We start from the raw sequence: 16,751 nt of genomic DNA on the forward strand, positions 1-16,751 counted from the left end.
CATGCCAGGCTGATTTGCTTCCAAGTGCAGCGCCAACGTGATCTGCTGCCACGTCTTGATTCAGCACTTTGGAAGGAGGCAAGGCAGACCCTGCAGGACTCTCTCTGTGCCCGGCACTGGGGGCTCTACACGGTCTAGGAATTCTAAGCGGCTGGCTTTGCTTTTCCTGGGACGTCCCACGGTGGATAAGTGTATGGCTACGTGTCCAACTAACAGTAAGGTTTAGGTTAGTCTTGGGTTAGGGTTTCGTTAGGGTCAGTTTTTGCTGGCTGGCTAGCTTAGCATATGGCTATTATTTTAGGCTAATGTTTTCTTGTTAGTGTAGATTGAGGAGATAAAGGTTGGTGGGGCTTCTCTGGGCTAAGGGTTCAGGTTAGGGTCGGGGTTTAGGGTGTTTAGTCAGGGTCTCTGAGGGTAGGATTAGGGCCCTTGTGGGCTTTGGTTAGGTCCGTGGGGGTTGAGCTTTAGAGTCCGTACTATATCTTTCCCGGGGTTTGGGTATGGGTAGGGTTCTTCAGGCTAGGCGGTAGAATTGTAGAGTCAGTGAGTTTGGGGTACGGGTACGGTTACGGTGAGGGTTTGGACTTGCGGGCCACATTGAGTTAAGAAAATTGTCCGGGGGGGCCAGACTAAATATTTACTTATATTTATTAATATATACGCTGACTATTTCACGGTTGCAAGTCCAACAGTCCACCTGGAATTATTTGTCTTATTTTCATTTCAGTTTCACATTTTTGGACTGACTAGACGAATAAAGGATGTGACGTACAATATGAACGATGAATGAACCGTTTCTTGTCAGATTGGGCGTAGGGCGGGGCGGGTGCACGTGACAAGGACTCGGGGCCTGAGCTACTTCCCGCTACTTCCAGTCAACACACCGATGATGGCGATCGGTCCCGAGCGTCTTCCTAACCCGCATTCTCTCCTCCTCACAGTGGCCATGTACAGAGAGCCATCCCTCCACGACCTAACGGAGTTCTCCCGCTCCGGCAGCGGCACGCCCACCAAGAGTCGGAGTGCCTCGGCGATGCTGAACGGCGGCAAAGCTGTGAGCCAGAACGAGTCGACGTAGCCCCGCCTTTGGGACTGAACCTTGAAACCTTACCTCCAGCAGAGACCCTCTCTTGTATCGGCGGTTCAGCACTTGCTGCAACATACCAAACACTAAGATCCGTAACCATCCTTTAAAAACACGGACGGCAATTAGCAATTAGCTTCACGTTCTCTTCACATTTAGTCTCTTCTGGGCTGCTTTGTTATCTATTTACTCACACTTCTATTATCTTTTCCTGAGCACCGCAGCTTTACCGAGGTCAGGTAGACACGCCGCACCCGCACGTGCGTCACACAGGGACAGGAAGCCAGCCGGCATTCGGGGCAACCAGGGGTGCAGAACAAGCCCCGGTCTCCATCTCATCCGTGCTTGCGTGACAACCAAGCCTATAAACTCGCTGGCGCGGCCCGACGCCCGGCCAGACCGTAGCTACCCTGGCGTCCTCGTGCACGCGCTCAGAGGCTGAGCCGTCCAGCACGGGAAGTCCGGTTCCGCTGACCTGACAGGTCTCAGTGCGGCGGCAGAGACGCCACGGCTGCCCTTTTCTCTGCTCGTTTCACATTCGCCGACGAGCTTTCCTTCTCGGCTTCCAGCGGTTTCTGTTGGCGCCCTCTTGTTGTCCAACCCTCGCCATCGGTCGCCATTGTTTGTCACACCGTTGAAAAAGGTTCCAGCAAACCAAAGACTGAACGAAAGAGTGTCCCTTTAAGTCGGCAAAGCTGGGTTTTTCCCCCCCGATGTATATTTTTCCGAGGTTTGGGACTTTTGCAAACAAGAGGAAGTGATGTCATTCACATTGGAGTGTTTTCTCTGAGGTGGAAAACTTGGATTCGGTGTCGCCATAGCCTTCTCGTTCTGTCACAACGTCTGTCTCTGGTCCCCGTGATCTGTTTCCTCCCTCTGTGCTCGTGTCATAACCCTCGCCATCCACTTTATCGCCTGGCCGTAGGAACATGGCGCCGGCCCCTCCCAGGATTGTCATGTGTTTGAGTAACTTATTGTGGTGATGATATTTTCTATATTTAAAAAAAAGAATACTGTGGACTTTTAGGTGGCTTAATATTTTGTAGGGACATGTCATATTTGTAAAAGTAAAAAACAGCCCATAAAAAGGGGTGGGGCAGGGTTCCTTTCTTGCACAGGGCATGTACAAACAAGAGGAGCCTTTTTGAGTCCTTCAAGCTCCCTATGACTTCTTTCTGGTCCACGCTTTTTGGCTGGACTTTCTGTTCCTGGGTTCCCTCGGGAGGTGGTTTGTATCTGTTGCATGGGAAGAACGCAGGAAATCCTGGTCTAGAGCTGCATGATGTAGGCCATATGTAATTAACCCACGTTGGATCCGCTGTTCCAAGCTACCAGGAGAAACGTCTTAGCAACACCATGCAGGCCAGACGTCCGAGCTGCCTGATGACTTCCAGTTGTTTCTTATTTGTTGTATACACAAAAATGCACTGAATAAAATCTTTATATTAAGATATACTTTTAAAACGTGTCGGAGTTTCTTCTTTCATTTCCAACCTGTGGCCACTTGGCTTTGGCTTTGTGATGCAGCCATCCATCCGTTTTCTATGCCGCTTATAAGTGTGCTGGAGCCTATCCCAGCTGTCTTTGGGGGAGAGGCGGGTGGCCAGCCAATGTATGTGAGACTTATTGCTTATTACTTCAATGACTAATGACTTTAATACAATGGATTACAAGCGCAGACGTCCACATGTCCTCCATGCTCAGTAGCATCAACGCTACGGACGGTACCTGGTCTAATTTGGTAGACCAGGCTCGGCGCACTGAACAGTTACAAAAGGTATCCTACAGCCAGACTTTATGTTCCTCCTTGTTTTTACTTGTTGGTTACTAGTCGTCTAACGACTCACTTTCTGTTTCCACCAAGTCCGCCCTGCAGGAGGGCTGATCAGCCTGCTTCCGCGCTCTGCCAGCCTGCTTCCGCGCTATGCCAGCCTGCTTCCGCGCTCTGCCAGCCTGCTTCCGCGCTATGCCAGCCTGCTTCCGCGCTATGCCAGCCTGCTTCCGCGCTATGCCAGCCTGCTTCCGCGCTCTGCCAGCCTGCTTCCGCGCTATGCCAGCCTGCTTCCGCGCTATGCCAGCCTGCTTCCGCGCTCTGCCAGCCTGCTTCCGCGCTATGCCAGCCTGCTTCCGCGCTCTGCCAGCCTGCTTCCGCGCTATGCCAGCCTGCTTCCGCGCTATGCCAGCCTGCTTCCGCGCTATGCCAGCCTGCTTCCGCGCTATGCCAGCCTGCTTCCGCGCTATGCCAGCCTGCTTCCGCGCTATGCCAGCCTGCTTCCGCGCTATGCCAGCCTATGGACGTCCTCCCAAAGCTGAGCGGACTCCTGCTCCCCAAAGTCTTTCCATGTCTCCAAGCAACAGCAGCACGAGTGATCCTTAAGAGGAGAATTACACTCGGGTGCTGCATAAGGAAGGATCAGGTTTTGTTAATAAGGTCAGCTGGTTCTGGTCTTGTCGTCATGGCAACGAGCACTTTTGGACTAATTGGAGGCTTTGTCCATGATGAGTCTCCTCGGGGGGACGCCCACAGAGATGCTGAGGGTAAACACTGTCAAAACGGATGGGGGGGGGGGGGTGATGTCTGTAAAAAAACAACATCGTCTAGCAAATTTAGCTGATAATAATAAATGAGGCGATAGCTTCCCCTCCTCATCCTCACAGAGTGCGAGACAGAGGTGGCATCGATTCAGTCTTCGGAGACTGCCTCATTACGCCCATCGCCAGCAGAGACAGGAGAACTAATAGGCCGCTGTAATATGGGCCCCCATATGAGCTACTTCATCCTTCATGTACTTTGACACTCCCTACTCCCTTCACTTCCTTTTCGCCCGTCTCCACACTCCATTCATTAGGCTGCCACAGTCCCATTCATTACAAAGGCTGCCTGCTGCAAAATGGCGACGGGAAAAAAAGCCCATTTTTAGTCATGTGACATCTCTTTATCACCCAAAACCTGACCCTGATCAGGAAGCCTCACACCAACCCTAGTCCTGACCCTGGCCCGAACCCTAACCAAAGTCTTAACCCTAACCCTAACCCTAGTTCTAACCCCGGCCCTAACCCTAACCAAAGTCTTAACCCTAGCTCAAGTCCTAGTTCTAACCCCGGCCCTAACCCTAACCAAAGTCTTAACCCGAGCTCAAGTCCTAGTTCTAACCCTGGCCCTAACCCTAACCAAAGTCTTAACCCTAGCTCAAGTCCTAGTTCTAACCCCGGCCCTAACCCTAACCAAAGTCTTAACCCTAGCTCAAGTCCTAGTTCTAACCCCGGCCCTAACCCTAACCAAAGTCTTAACCCGAGCTCAAGTCCTAGTTCTAACCCTGGCCCTAACCCTAACCAAAGTCTTAACCCTAGCTCAAGTCCTAGTTCTAACCCCGGCCCTAACCCTAACCAAAGTCTTAACCCTAGCTCAAGTCCTAGTTCTAACCCCGGCCCTAACCATAACCAAAGTCTTAACCCTAGCTCAAGTCCTAGTTCTAACCCCGGCCCTAACCCTAACCGAAGTCCTAGCCCTATATATGTATGTATGTATGTATATAGGTATGTATATATGTATGTATCTACTATGTATCGTTTTATGCCGTTCTTGAGTGTGTGTGAGGTATCATCCCCTGGTTTTTCCACCACAAAAGTGCATTAGAAGAAAGTTGTAAAAAACTGAAAAAAACGACATACTAACGACTAACCCTAACCCTAACCCCTTACGTTTTTTGTCAAAAATTGCCGCCCTAAAATGTTGGCATTTTATGCCATTTTTGGTTGCTCCTGGGGCCCCTCTTGAGCGTGTGTGAGGTTTCCCCTGGTTTTTCCACCAGAAAAGTTGAAAAGAAGAGGAAAAAACGACACACTAACCCCTTACGTTTTTTGTCAAAAATCCCAACATTCAAACACCGGCATTCACGCCGGTCGCGTAGTTCGTGGGTATGTTGCTAAGCCCCATTCCATAAAGTCGCTGCCTCTTTAGCTCTTTCTATAACTTTATAACGTCAACCAAAGACAAAGATGTCTCCCAGGAGGCTTGGGAATAAGGAATAAATCAAGTTTACCTTTCCGTGAGCCGCCCCGCAGCAGAGGTGAATAAATGCGGTGTTCTTTGGAGCTGGAGGTACGGCTCAGCCAGGAGAGGTTCAAACAAAGGAAAGCAGCAGCATACAGGAAATGGCATCATCAATAGCCCCCCCATCTACTTTGATACCGCGAGTTCGCCAGCGTGAGGGCACACCTGTCTACGTGATGGATGGGTTTTAGGTGCAGCCATACGACGTCGGGGGGGGGGGGTGGACTTGCAAAGACATCAATGGGTTTTAGGCGTACCTAATGTTGTGGCCTGTGGGTACATGCTGTATGTGGGGGCTGAACGATAACGATCCCATTGAGAATGAAGCTCCTATGAGAGAGGCTTGACAGAGACCGCCGTGATGTTGGGAGCGTTAGCCCGAACAGACTTTCCTAACTGGGAGGACTGGAGAATGACTGGACAATGTGTCAGTAATCATGTGGGCAGCCATGAAAGGAAGATGTCTTTGTCATCTCGCCCGCTGTTAATACACCGATGGCATCATTATGAAGAGAATAGCCTCCCATCCTGCGTTGTTGGATTCCAACAGGAAGTGCTTGGTTGCACCGCCAAGCCTTTCCCTGCGGGCTGGAGGAAGCTCTTCTTTCCTACCATCCTGTTAACGCCCCTCATCCTTCCAATCTCGCTCTTGCCTGTCAGAAAGATGCCTTTTGATCGCCTGCCGTGTTGCATCTCTGGTCGGTGTGGGGGGGCGGGGTGGGGGGTGGGGGGAATCCCAGCTCTGCCTCTCATTGCGGCGGATGAGGTCAGGCGTTACGTAATGAGGAGAGAAGGCAGCCGACAAGCTGTGCTCACCTCCGTCAGCTTGCATGGGAGCAATAAGGCCGCATCCATTATTCATCAAGCCTCTGCAGCCTGGATGCCCCCCCCCCACCCCCTCAGGCTAAACCACAACTTCAGGGAAAACATTTTGCCTCCAGTTTTCATCCCTTCTCTGGAGCAAGAGGTAGAACATATTCCATAATCACCACCAGAAAAAATACACATAACAATACTCGCTTTTTATTGAGGCACTTTCAGAATAAAAGCGGACGTAGGCTTCACAGTGCAAACATCTGATTTGTACAGCAGTCATTGCCTCGCTAACGGGGACCAAATATTGGGGCGCTTTCTGATAATACAGCACCTGGTGGCCATTTGCTTTTCTTATCTTCAATGTCAGTTGGTGAGGCAACTCATGTAACGTAACATAACGTAATATAGCGTAATGTAACGTAACGTAATGTAGCGTAACGTAACGTAACGTAACGTAAAGTAGCGTAACGTAAAGTAGCATAACATAAAGTAGCATAACATAAAGTAGCGTAACGTAATGTAGCGTAACGTAACGTAACGTAACATAACGTAACGTAACGCAGTCTAATCATAATACAAATCATGTAAAAGTCGACAGAAAGTCAAATAAAAGCCACCACGGCCATCTCTGTTACTCAATTCCCTCTTCCACCAACCACCAAGTGTGTAGTTTGTTCAACATAAGTCCTTCATTCTGACGGCTCCATGTGAAAATATTTTGGACGTACTCTTTGTCTCCCCTGCTTTGCTGAGTGGCCGCTATGGCAAAGTAATTGGAAGAAAAAATGTTGCTAACATTAATTAGTACTACTATGTATGGCTACTGTACTACTGTATATATATATATATATATATATATATATATGCTCTCCTCCCTCGCTCTTCCACACAGCTACGCTGTCACGTTCCCTGCCGTCCATCGCTCATTCTCATCTGGAGTTCAGTCTTCCGTGTTCAGCCTGCGGCTATCCTCCTCCCTTGTGTTCTCCTCCGTGGTCTTTATTCTCCAAGAGAAGATGGCGTCTGTAGTGAAATTGCTTTTAGCCGCCGACACGGCAGCCTCTCCCTCTGGCACCATCATTTGCTGGAGATCCACACGTCAGCAGTCAGGTCGGTGCTCAGAGAACATCAGCAGATGGTCCTACAATGCCTACAAGTAACACCACCATCATGGCACAGCCCCCCCGCTTGGCCGGCCCCCCCTCACTCACAAGTAGCTACGTTGACCCCTGGTAGGGTCTCCCAGGCAACAGGTCCTCAGGGATTATGGAAAAAGGGAGAGGACCACAGACCACAAGAGGAGTTCACGTCTTTGTCACGTTGGACTCCTCAGTCTCCACTCTGCTGCAGCGCTCCGTTTTGGATAATAAGGCAGAACCTCCATCCTTCCTGGGATGCTGGGACCCAACCACAGCAATCGGATACGAGTCCCGCTGTCGGGAAGAAAACATTCCCAAGACACACGTTTCATGAAGCTTCAGTTGCTTCCCAATGATTGGGATATTGGAAGGATGAGGGGCGTTAACAGGAGCTTCCTCCATGCTACATGATGCTATGCTACATGATGCTACGCTGCATGACGGCTGTGCTACATGACGGCTACGCTACATGACGGCTGTGCTACATGATGCTATGCTACATGATGCTATGCTACATGATGCTACGCTGCATGACGGCTGTGCTACATGACGGCTATGCTACATGACAGCTGAGCTGCATGATGCTATGCTACATGATGCGATGCTACATGACGACTATGCTGCATGATGCTATTGACGGCTACGCTGCATGACGGCTGTGCTACATGATGCTATGCTAAATGATGCTATGCTGCATGACGGCTGTGCTACATGACGGCTACGCTACATGACGGCTGTGCTACATGATGCTATGCTAAATGATGCTACGCTGCATGACGGCTGTGCTACATGACGGCTATGCTACATGACAGCTGAGCTACATGATGCTATGCTACATGATGCTATGCTAAATGATGCTATGCTGCATGACGGCTGTGCTACATGACGGCTATGCTACATGACGGCTGTGCTACATGATGCTATGCTACATGATGCGATGCTACATGACGACTATGCTGCATGATGCTATTGACGGCTACGCTGCATGACGGCTGTGCTACATGATGCTATGCTACTTTAGCAGGACCGCGGTACGCCAAGCAACAGCAGCACGGACATCGGTTTCTGTCAGAGCATCCAAGCTGTTATTCCTGCCATGACTTGTGGTGACTAAACGTTTTTATCCACGTCATTCCACGATGACTACGCTTTGAAAGTCAGCGCTGCTTCGCTCTTGTTTTGTGATACAGAGTGTGAAAAAGTGATGCATTCACTGCGCTGTACTGACAAGATGCATATGAATTATGCAAATAGCATCTGCAGCATTGCGTAGCACGGCACAGGGATGAAAGTACACAGTCCTCCTCGTAATAATGCTACAAACGGCCGGCGAGAAGATGCGGAGGAGCAGTGGGGTCGGTCAATCTGGGCGGCCCGCAGAAGGCAGCCCGTTGCCATGGCAGCAGAGCAGTCGTAGCTGGTGTTGCTGGGGCCGATGGTGGCAGCTGGTTGGCGAGCGGCTAGCAGATGGAACAACGCAGCCTTCCAAGAACACACGGACCTTGCCTACACGTTCGCATCTTCTACCCGTCAGCGTCCACGCAGCAGCAGGCAGACGCCGGGCTGCTCTGCTGGCAGGTGATTGGCCGTTGGTGGGCTTTTTAGCCTTTTGTGTACAACTGACATGAAGAGACACCAGTGAAGAAAAGAACCATCACGTCCTGCATGCATCCATCCGTGCATCCATCCATCCATCCATCCATCCATGCATCCATCCGTGCATCCATCCATCCATCCATCCATCCATGCATCCATCCATCCATGCATCCATCCATGCATCCATCCATGCATCCATCCATCCATGCATCCATCCATGCATCCATCCATCCATGCATCCATCCATCCATCCATCCATCCATCCGTGCATCCATCCATCCATCCATCCATCCATGCATCCATCCATGCATCCATCCATCCATGCATCCATCCATGCATCCATCCATCCATGCATCCATCCATGCATCCATCCATCCATGCATCCATCCATCCATCCATCCATCCATCAGCTACACCTCTGGTCCTGATGGCCACTGAGGTCTCCTACAGTAAAGTTGCCCAGCAGAGGTGGCAGCCCAAAGCAATAAGCAGAGGATGACAGAGCCCACGGCTGTGAACTTGAACAGCTTCCCAGACCCAAACCTGCAATCTGGCTTATGGGAAAACCACCACAGGGTTCAAACTCAAGGCCCGGGGGCTGGATTTGGCCCACCATTTCATTTTATCTGGCCCACAAAAGCCCGGAAGTTATGCTCACCAAAAATACACTCATTTTAGTTCATTAGTTTCATTGTATTATCATTTGATTTTTTACCTCTTTTAATGCAGTAACACTGGATTTTTTTTTTGGAATATGATCATCAAAAAGCGCACTTTTAATATACTTTGTATACTATGTATATTATATTTTACTATGCCAAGGGACGGGCGTCGTGAGGGATGAAGTGTCATCTTCACGCCCGCCCCCTGCCGAGACGCTGTTGGCTCATTGCTGCTGACCACGCCGCGTTCATACTCGGTCATCACGGCTGTTGTCATGGCGCTGACATCAACTATCGACTTGACTGGGCAGCGTTTGTGACATATCACGTAACATGACCCACATTGTCCAAACCAAAATGGCATCTTCCCGCGCTGTGGATGTTTTTCAATGATGGTGATCAGTTTTGTGGCTGAATATGGCCTATTGTTGGTATGAAAATGCATATTTAAGCAAATTGTACTTGCTCTTGGTCTAAGGCAGAAGCAGCATGGCAAAGATGCAGGGGGCCGAAGGCTGAAAAGAGGAACATGCGATCACAAAGCTATTATTTTCAATGATTTTCATTGCTTTTGAGCAGTGAAGTCAATGGCATTGATTTGGTCGGACGGACACGGCCGGCCATCCATCAGCTCGGGTCTTTCCTGCAAAGCCATAAATCATATTCAGTAATTGGCCTTTTTATCGGACTCCACCAAACAACTCAGTCAAGGGATTACATAACCTGCAGCGCACCCAGACGGGGAAACATTCAGTACAATATTTTGATTTTCTCATCAGCTGGCTGGCGTCCTTCCATAGAGAGGAAAGGCCAGCCCCATGCAGCTAGCCAAGCATTTAGCAGGAAGTCAAGCGTAAGTTATGTATCCCAGTCATATAGTCATATATCCAAGCTCAACAGAAGGCCATCAGCCTTTTACAACTAAGTATCCAGCTTTTCCTGCGCTGGATAGGCGGCATGTACTTCATGTACTTCAAAAAAGTACCACCACAAATGTTTGCAGTTGGTTGTCATGTTTGATTTTCTATGATGAACGCGTTTCATCATCGTTCCAGGCCGTCTGCCTGTTTTTCCAAAGGAGAAATCGAATCTTTTAATCTCACCCATTGTTGCTACCAATGCTAGGCTAACGGCTAACACGTAGTGCTGCTAAAACAACAGTAGCAAGGTAGAGTATTGTTTTTAATAGCGCCTCCATGGCGTCGCTCACGACGGGGATCCCAGTGTATCCCACAAAGAGCTCCATAAAGTCCTGGTGGTCTCCTTGCGGACACAAAGAGGCTTGGCGTGCCAGGACTTGAAGTGTTTATGTTGACCTGATGGGCGGAGTCAGTGAAGGCTTGAAAAAACCTGTTACAATATTTTGTCATCTTCTTACAGTCCGTGTGTGTTTGTGTGTCAGGCTGTCAGGACCCCCCGCCCGGCCACCCCTCACCACTCTCATGGCTTAATGGGCACCCTGTTGTGGCTCTCCAGCCCCCCGGAGTGGGGCACACTGCGAGAGGAAGGAGCACAAAGGCACAGGCGCGACTCTTTAGACCGGCGCCTTTGTGGGAGTGAGGGCCACCGCTGCGCCAAGTGGGGCTGGCCTCATGGTGATTACTCTCCCGGGGGGGTCCGCTTTGTGGGCCCTGACACCCAGCACCTCACCTTCACACAGCCCCCCGCTGCGCCCCACCAGGGGGGCTGAACGCACCCCCTCGTTTACTCTCCCTGGGTGGAAGAGGCCACTTCCTAGACCGCGTGGAGCACGCGTGCTGGGTGTACTGCATCTGCTGGGCTTCGGTGTAGAACCAAGATACGCTTTCTCTCCAAGCTGGGATACAGCTTTCCTACAACACGGGTTTTTCCATCTGCACCCCACGGACTACATCCCAACTACATCCCAACTACATCCCAACCACTACAGCTTTGACTTGGTAAGACTTCTACGTACCCAGCATGAGGGGCGCAGGCCTGCTGGAGCCTATCCCAGCTGTCTTGGGGAGAGGCGGGGTCCACCCTGGACTGGTGGCCAGCCAATCACAGGGACGTCCATTTGAGTAGATCCTAAAAGACCCGCCCCCACCCAGCAAGGATCCCAGCAGGCCGCAATAACCCAAACGCTTGGTCCTTCCTGCCTGTAGGACGAAAGCCATCATAACCATCATTGAGCAAACATCTTGTATTTGCTAACGTCTCATTGATCCGGGCCACTACTTTCTTCTCCACGACTATGATCCATGCAGGCGATAATTGGAAGAGAAGGAGAGAGGAAATGGAATTGTTCAGGGCTAATCTATTGTTAATGGACTTTTACACTTTTTATGGCTGCAGTTGATCATGGAAGAACGGAATTAAAGACAACGGGCAATCAAAGACGATGCTTTCGGGCCTCGGGGGTGAAATGAGGTGCTGCTTGCTCACAAGAGATCCTGCTGGTGTTCAAGTTGGGCTCGCGTCACGCTCACACATGCTGACCTCGACTCATCACGACCACTTGGGCATCGAACCACAGCAGCAAGCACAGGACCTGACTTTTGTCCTTCAAGGCAACGCCACGGATGGATGAACCTGGATGTACTTTAGAGCAGTCAGTGTGCAGCTGTTCATATTTCATCCTTTTTTCTACTTTAAAAGTACTTCAAAATCCATCCATCAATCAAGATGCCAAGGTTGCGTCACATCGTCACATGGCCGTGAAAGCTGAAATATAGCTGACAAATATTTGCTAGTGTATTTTTACTGCTGGATGCTTTTGGAATACTAGCTACACAAAAGGTGGGGGGTTGAAGATCGCTGAAGAAATCTTCAAGACCTGCTCCAAAAGAATGTTGTGGCCAAGTGTAACCATGGTTACTGCGTGGATGACATCCTTTTTGGAGCTGAAGTCCAAAGGTGGTGATGCTACCTTTTACCTTCTACCTTTGGTCAGCGAAGATAAATCCAGGTGGGTCAAAAGCTTTGCTGGGAACAAACGTAGTCATTGTTCACCAGCAGCAGCCGTTTGTTATTCTCGTTACATCACATCTACCATGAAGCTGCAGGTTTCATTCTCTGCCGTGAGCAAGAACATTTCGCTTAATGACGCCACCATACCGGTACCACCATAACGGAGGCGGCCGCTTGCAACTTTTCTATCCGGAATATTCAGCCTAGCGTTGCACCCGCGGCCAACAAAGGGTCAACGCTTACGTAACCGAAAGGAGTCTGGCTGTTCTCATGATTAATGCATGTCAGCCCAGACAACACCGAGGGAGGGCCAGGCGGCAGACAGGACGGCGGCCGGGGGCTGATGAGGGTGCGGCTTACGCCAGGCCTACGAGGAAGGCGGTTGGACGCGCACAGCAGAGGTCAACGCCAGGGTCAGAAGCCAGTTGTCACGGTCCTTCCGTTCGCCGCTCGGCAGCCTTTTGGTCCGCTTTTACACGCAGCAGCGGGGCGTTAAACGCTCCCTTTGAATCCTGACATGGGCTGACAGCGCTCTGGCCCCGCCCCACTTCCTTCGAGCGTTCATCCGCTGACCCCGACCCAGCCCTCTCCAACGTGCCCCCCCATCCTTCTTTGCCCCGACCTTCTTTCCCACCTTCAAAAGTAAAAACCCAGCAACTTAAATCTGTTTTTCAGACTTTTTATACCCGTCACCTGAAGCTGAGTGTTACTTTATTCAAACATTTTATTTATACTTTCTATGCATTTATAATGATATCAAAGGGTATTATAATTCAATCCAAAAATATATAGTATACAAGTATATATCAATGAATTATATTACAATTTTCACTTGGGTTACACTATACAAATAAACTGTATTATTATTATTATTATTATTATTAACCTCAACCTTAACCCTAATCCCAACCCTAATCCCAACCCCATTCTTGCTACGATATGACCTACACCACCTTTTAGAGATGACCTGAAACAAGGTGTGAAAGTGCCGGAATCGGACCCGTGGTATCGCTCATCACGGGACTCCAGTGGCGCATGCGATGCGGGGCTTTACTTGGCCATAAGGTGCTCAATGTTTCACTGGAAGGACGAAGCTAAAGCTCCATCACGGCGTGCAAGATCTTCACCATCAGCTTCCTGTGTTACGTAATGGCGGCAGTGCGGCGCTCGTGGAGGCTGGCGGCCTCGGATGTCAAGATTGGGATCTTTTCTGAGAAAGAACACAATCGTAGAAAGAACACGTACTGCAGCAGAAAAAGCTCATTTCAAAAAATCTACTGTAACTCCTGATGGGATGAATCAGGAAGTGGGCCAAGGTCGGTGAAAGGTGAGAAGACCTGAGAAGAAGAAAAGACGAGGCCGGCGCCTCCCGCACGGAACCCTGGGAGTTCTTGTCCCAGCTGATAAGAAGCTTTGAAAAGAAGATGTGGGAAGAAAGAAAAGAAGAAAACCTCTCACTTGCTGACTGGGTGGGCGTCCGCACGCAGCCTGCTGGCCCCGCCCCCCCATCTGTGCCACACCGCCTCCACACCGGGGACTCTTAACCAGAAGCTCGGGCCTCCAGCGCCACCTATGGGGCCACGAGGGCGGGACTGAGTAGTAGGTTATCCGGTGAAGACGCCAGAGGTGGGCTAGCCGCTATGCTAATGTATGCTATCCATGAGACGCAGCTTCCGACCAGATGGTGGCGCTAATGTCAGAAGAAGAAGAAGAAGAAGAAGAAGAAGAAGAAGAAGAAGAAGAAGAAGAAGAAGAAGAAGACATTCAACTCCATCTAGCAAAAACCAAAACATGAGACTACATTTTTACCCAAGTACAATCCTGACTTCATCAAGTACAGCTTTGGAAATGGAGGAAGTGAGTATTTTATCACTACGTTTTTATTGATTGATTGATTGATTGATTGATTGATTGATTGATTGGATTGATTTTTATTCTGACTCCTGACTTCTTCTTTGTTAAAAGTAAATCTAAATATTGGTCTTTTCTTATTAATAAGCCTGACTTAAGCCTTTACGTTTAGTCTTGCTTGAGTTGTTCCATGAATGATTAGCAAAAGTTAAGATTTAAGGTGGAATAAAAACCTTGTGATGATCCCATCTTATCATGTCATGTTATTATTCATACAACTTTATTCACATTTTAGCTGGTCAAGTGGATTTCATTGATTATTGAAAACAAACAGTCACCAAAAGTGCACCAAAGATGACCGCAGGTTTTTAGTCTGGGGGCCATGAGATGATATGAACATGGAAAAAGATGATAAAAAGATGATATGATTATTGAGCATCCTTAAGCATGGAGCACCCTCATTGGCTCCCGCCACTTCCTGCTTTTCTCTCCATTAGGAGCCACGCATCATCAACCGCAGCCTGCATTAGTCTGCTTTCACCCCCCCCCCCCACCCCCTGACCTTTCAGCCCCTCCCATTTCCCACTGGGGGGTCATGGGTCATCCGAGCTGTCAACAACATGGTGATGCATTAAAATGTCTGCTGTCGGGTAAGGAGAAAGCCTCTAGCCAACTACCAAGCTAACCTCTGTAAGAAGTTTCAAAATGAGGCAATCAAACACGAAATCCTGGCTTTTAATTGGGACATTTATTATGATTTTGATTTGAAAACGTCATCGCCTCACGGCCCCTCGGCTCGTGGTGCACGTGCAGCACGCAAGCTCTGACACTGGCGCGCCCTCTGGCGGCCATTTGCTGCTACTTCACGGTCGTTCGGAAATGGCAATCTGTGTTTTATGACGTAACAAACAAAGCAAAGCCTAATTGCATGACCGAAAGGCTCCAGACTGACCGATATTCATAAGATAACTGCTTACTGAAAACACGATGGAAGTATACAAACGACTTGACAATCAATCATGGCTTTGACTGATGGAATATTTGCTTAGAAAAGCATGACGACTAATTACATATGATGACAATTAAGGACAGCACCTCTGATGAAACAAAGTACTTTAGCTTAAAATGCTTGATTTCAAAGTGAAGGTGTGTTTTTCACATGACTTGATTAGAATGTGACTTACACAGGATGAGATGTTGCCTTATGAAGGTGGATTTCCTCTATGGATTATGATCTGATGATGACCAGTACAGGAATACCAGTACAGAGTATGTATGAATGAAGTGGCCTGCATGACACAGCAGGCAACACTTCATGCTAATTAGCACGTACCTGTCAATCATTACAGGCGGTGCTAAATGAGGTTATGCAAAAGCAGGAATAAAAATATGTGTTTTGATCTGTCTTGTATTAAAGTTAGAGTTCAAAATGTCATCAACACTCCAACTCCAACCAAAAAGGGTATGAAATCTGGACTTCCTGGTCACGTGACTAATACTAATACTAATACTAATACTAATCACATACTGATGCCGATGTACTCATGGGTGTAGCCTAGAAGAAATGATATATTGTCATATCTGTACGCGGATAAGCGGAAGAAAATAAATGAACTGTCAACATCCTAAAAAGTATGGTGCCTTTGTTGGCTCCCAACTAAAACTTCCCGTGTGACTTATGTTGTCGCATGTCGTCAGATACCAAAGGGATGCAAATAGGTTGTCGTGCGCTTGAAGTGGAAGTATAGAAACGCACAGCGTCCCTCCCCGAAGACGCGTGTCACAGTAAGAATAGAAGATGAACACCAGGCGTCCGTGCGAGGATTAAAGCAGACTAATCAACACAGTCAAGCGCGTCTCCACGGAATTTGCTTCTGTTGACCAAACTGGACTCATTTATCATCTCCAGAGGCCCCGTACTACTTCATGTCAGCTTCAAAAGTACACAAGACTTTGTGTTGTTGTCGTTTCCCTCAGCGCCACCGTGCTGTTTGACAGACAACCACCCTCGGTTCGCTTCTTCGGGGAGATGAAGCGAAGCGGCCGCTTAGCATCTTAAGGCAGCCGCGTCTGGGCCGCAGCGCTCGTCAGGCTCCATCCTTAATGACATAATCACATCAATTCGTGGACTCCATTAATCCAGGTGACCATCTGTTGGCGGGTCCCAGTCCAGACAGTCTTACCTCGGCCTCGTGGAAGACACAGCTTTGCACGGCGAGCACGCCACACAAAACTATTCTAGATCACACACTTCCTGTTTACCATATCACACTTCCTGTTTACCATATCACACTTCCTGTTTACCATATCATACACTTCCTGTTCACGATATCACATTTCCTGTTTACCATATCACACACTTCCTGTTTACAATATCACACTTCCTGTTTACATATCGCTCACTTCCTGTTTACCATATCACACTCTTCCTGTTTACCATATCACACACTTCCTGTGTACCATATCATACTTCCTCTTTACCATATCACACTTCCTGTTTACCATCTCATACACTTCATCTTCACCATATCAAACTTCCTGTAGGAGAGATTGAAGATGCTAGGAGAAGAAATGGGAGGGAGAGAAAAGAAGCATCATTGAAGTGAAATGTTGATGGA

At 48.9% G+C, this 16,751-nt stretch overlaps 1 protein-coding gene across 3 annotated transcripts in view; it reads left to right on the forward strand.

Moving 5' to 3' along the window:
- fgf13a (fibroblast growth factor 13a) overlaps window positions 1-2,536 on the forward strand; it is a 49,991-nt gene extending 47,455 nt beyond the window's left edge. For all 3 annotated transcript variants that reach the window (XM_058049331.2, XM_058049305.2, XM_058049313.2), the window contains one exon: window positions 942-2,536. In XM_058049331.2, the coding sequence (XP_057905314.1) occupies window positions 942-1,078 (137 nt within the window). In that variant the 3' untranslated portion in view covers window positions 1,079-2,536. The remainder of the gene's footprint in view (window positions 1-941) is intronic.
- The last annotated feature ends 14,215 nt before the right edge of the window (window positions 2,537-16,751 follow it).

Source organism: Doryrhamphus excisus, linkage group LG23, assembly GCF_037039965.1.
Source record: "Doryrhamphus excisus strain RoL-2023G ecotype Guam linkage group LG23, RoL_Dexc_Guam_v1.1, whole genome shotgun sequence".
Classification (NCBI taxonomy): Eukaryota; Metazoa; Chordata; class Actinopteri; order Syngnathiformes; family Syngnathidae; genus Doryrhamphus; species Doryrhamphus excisus.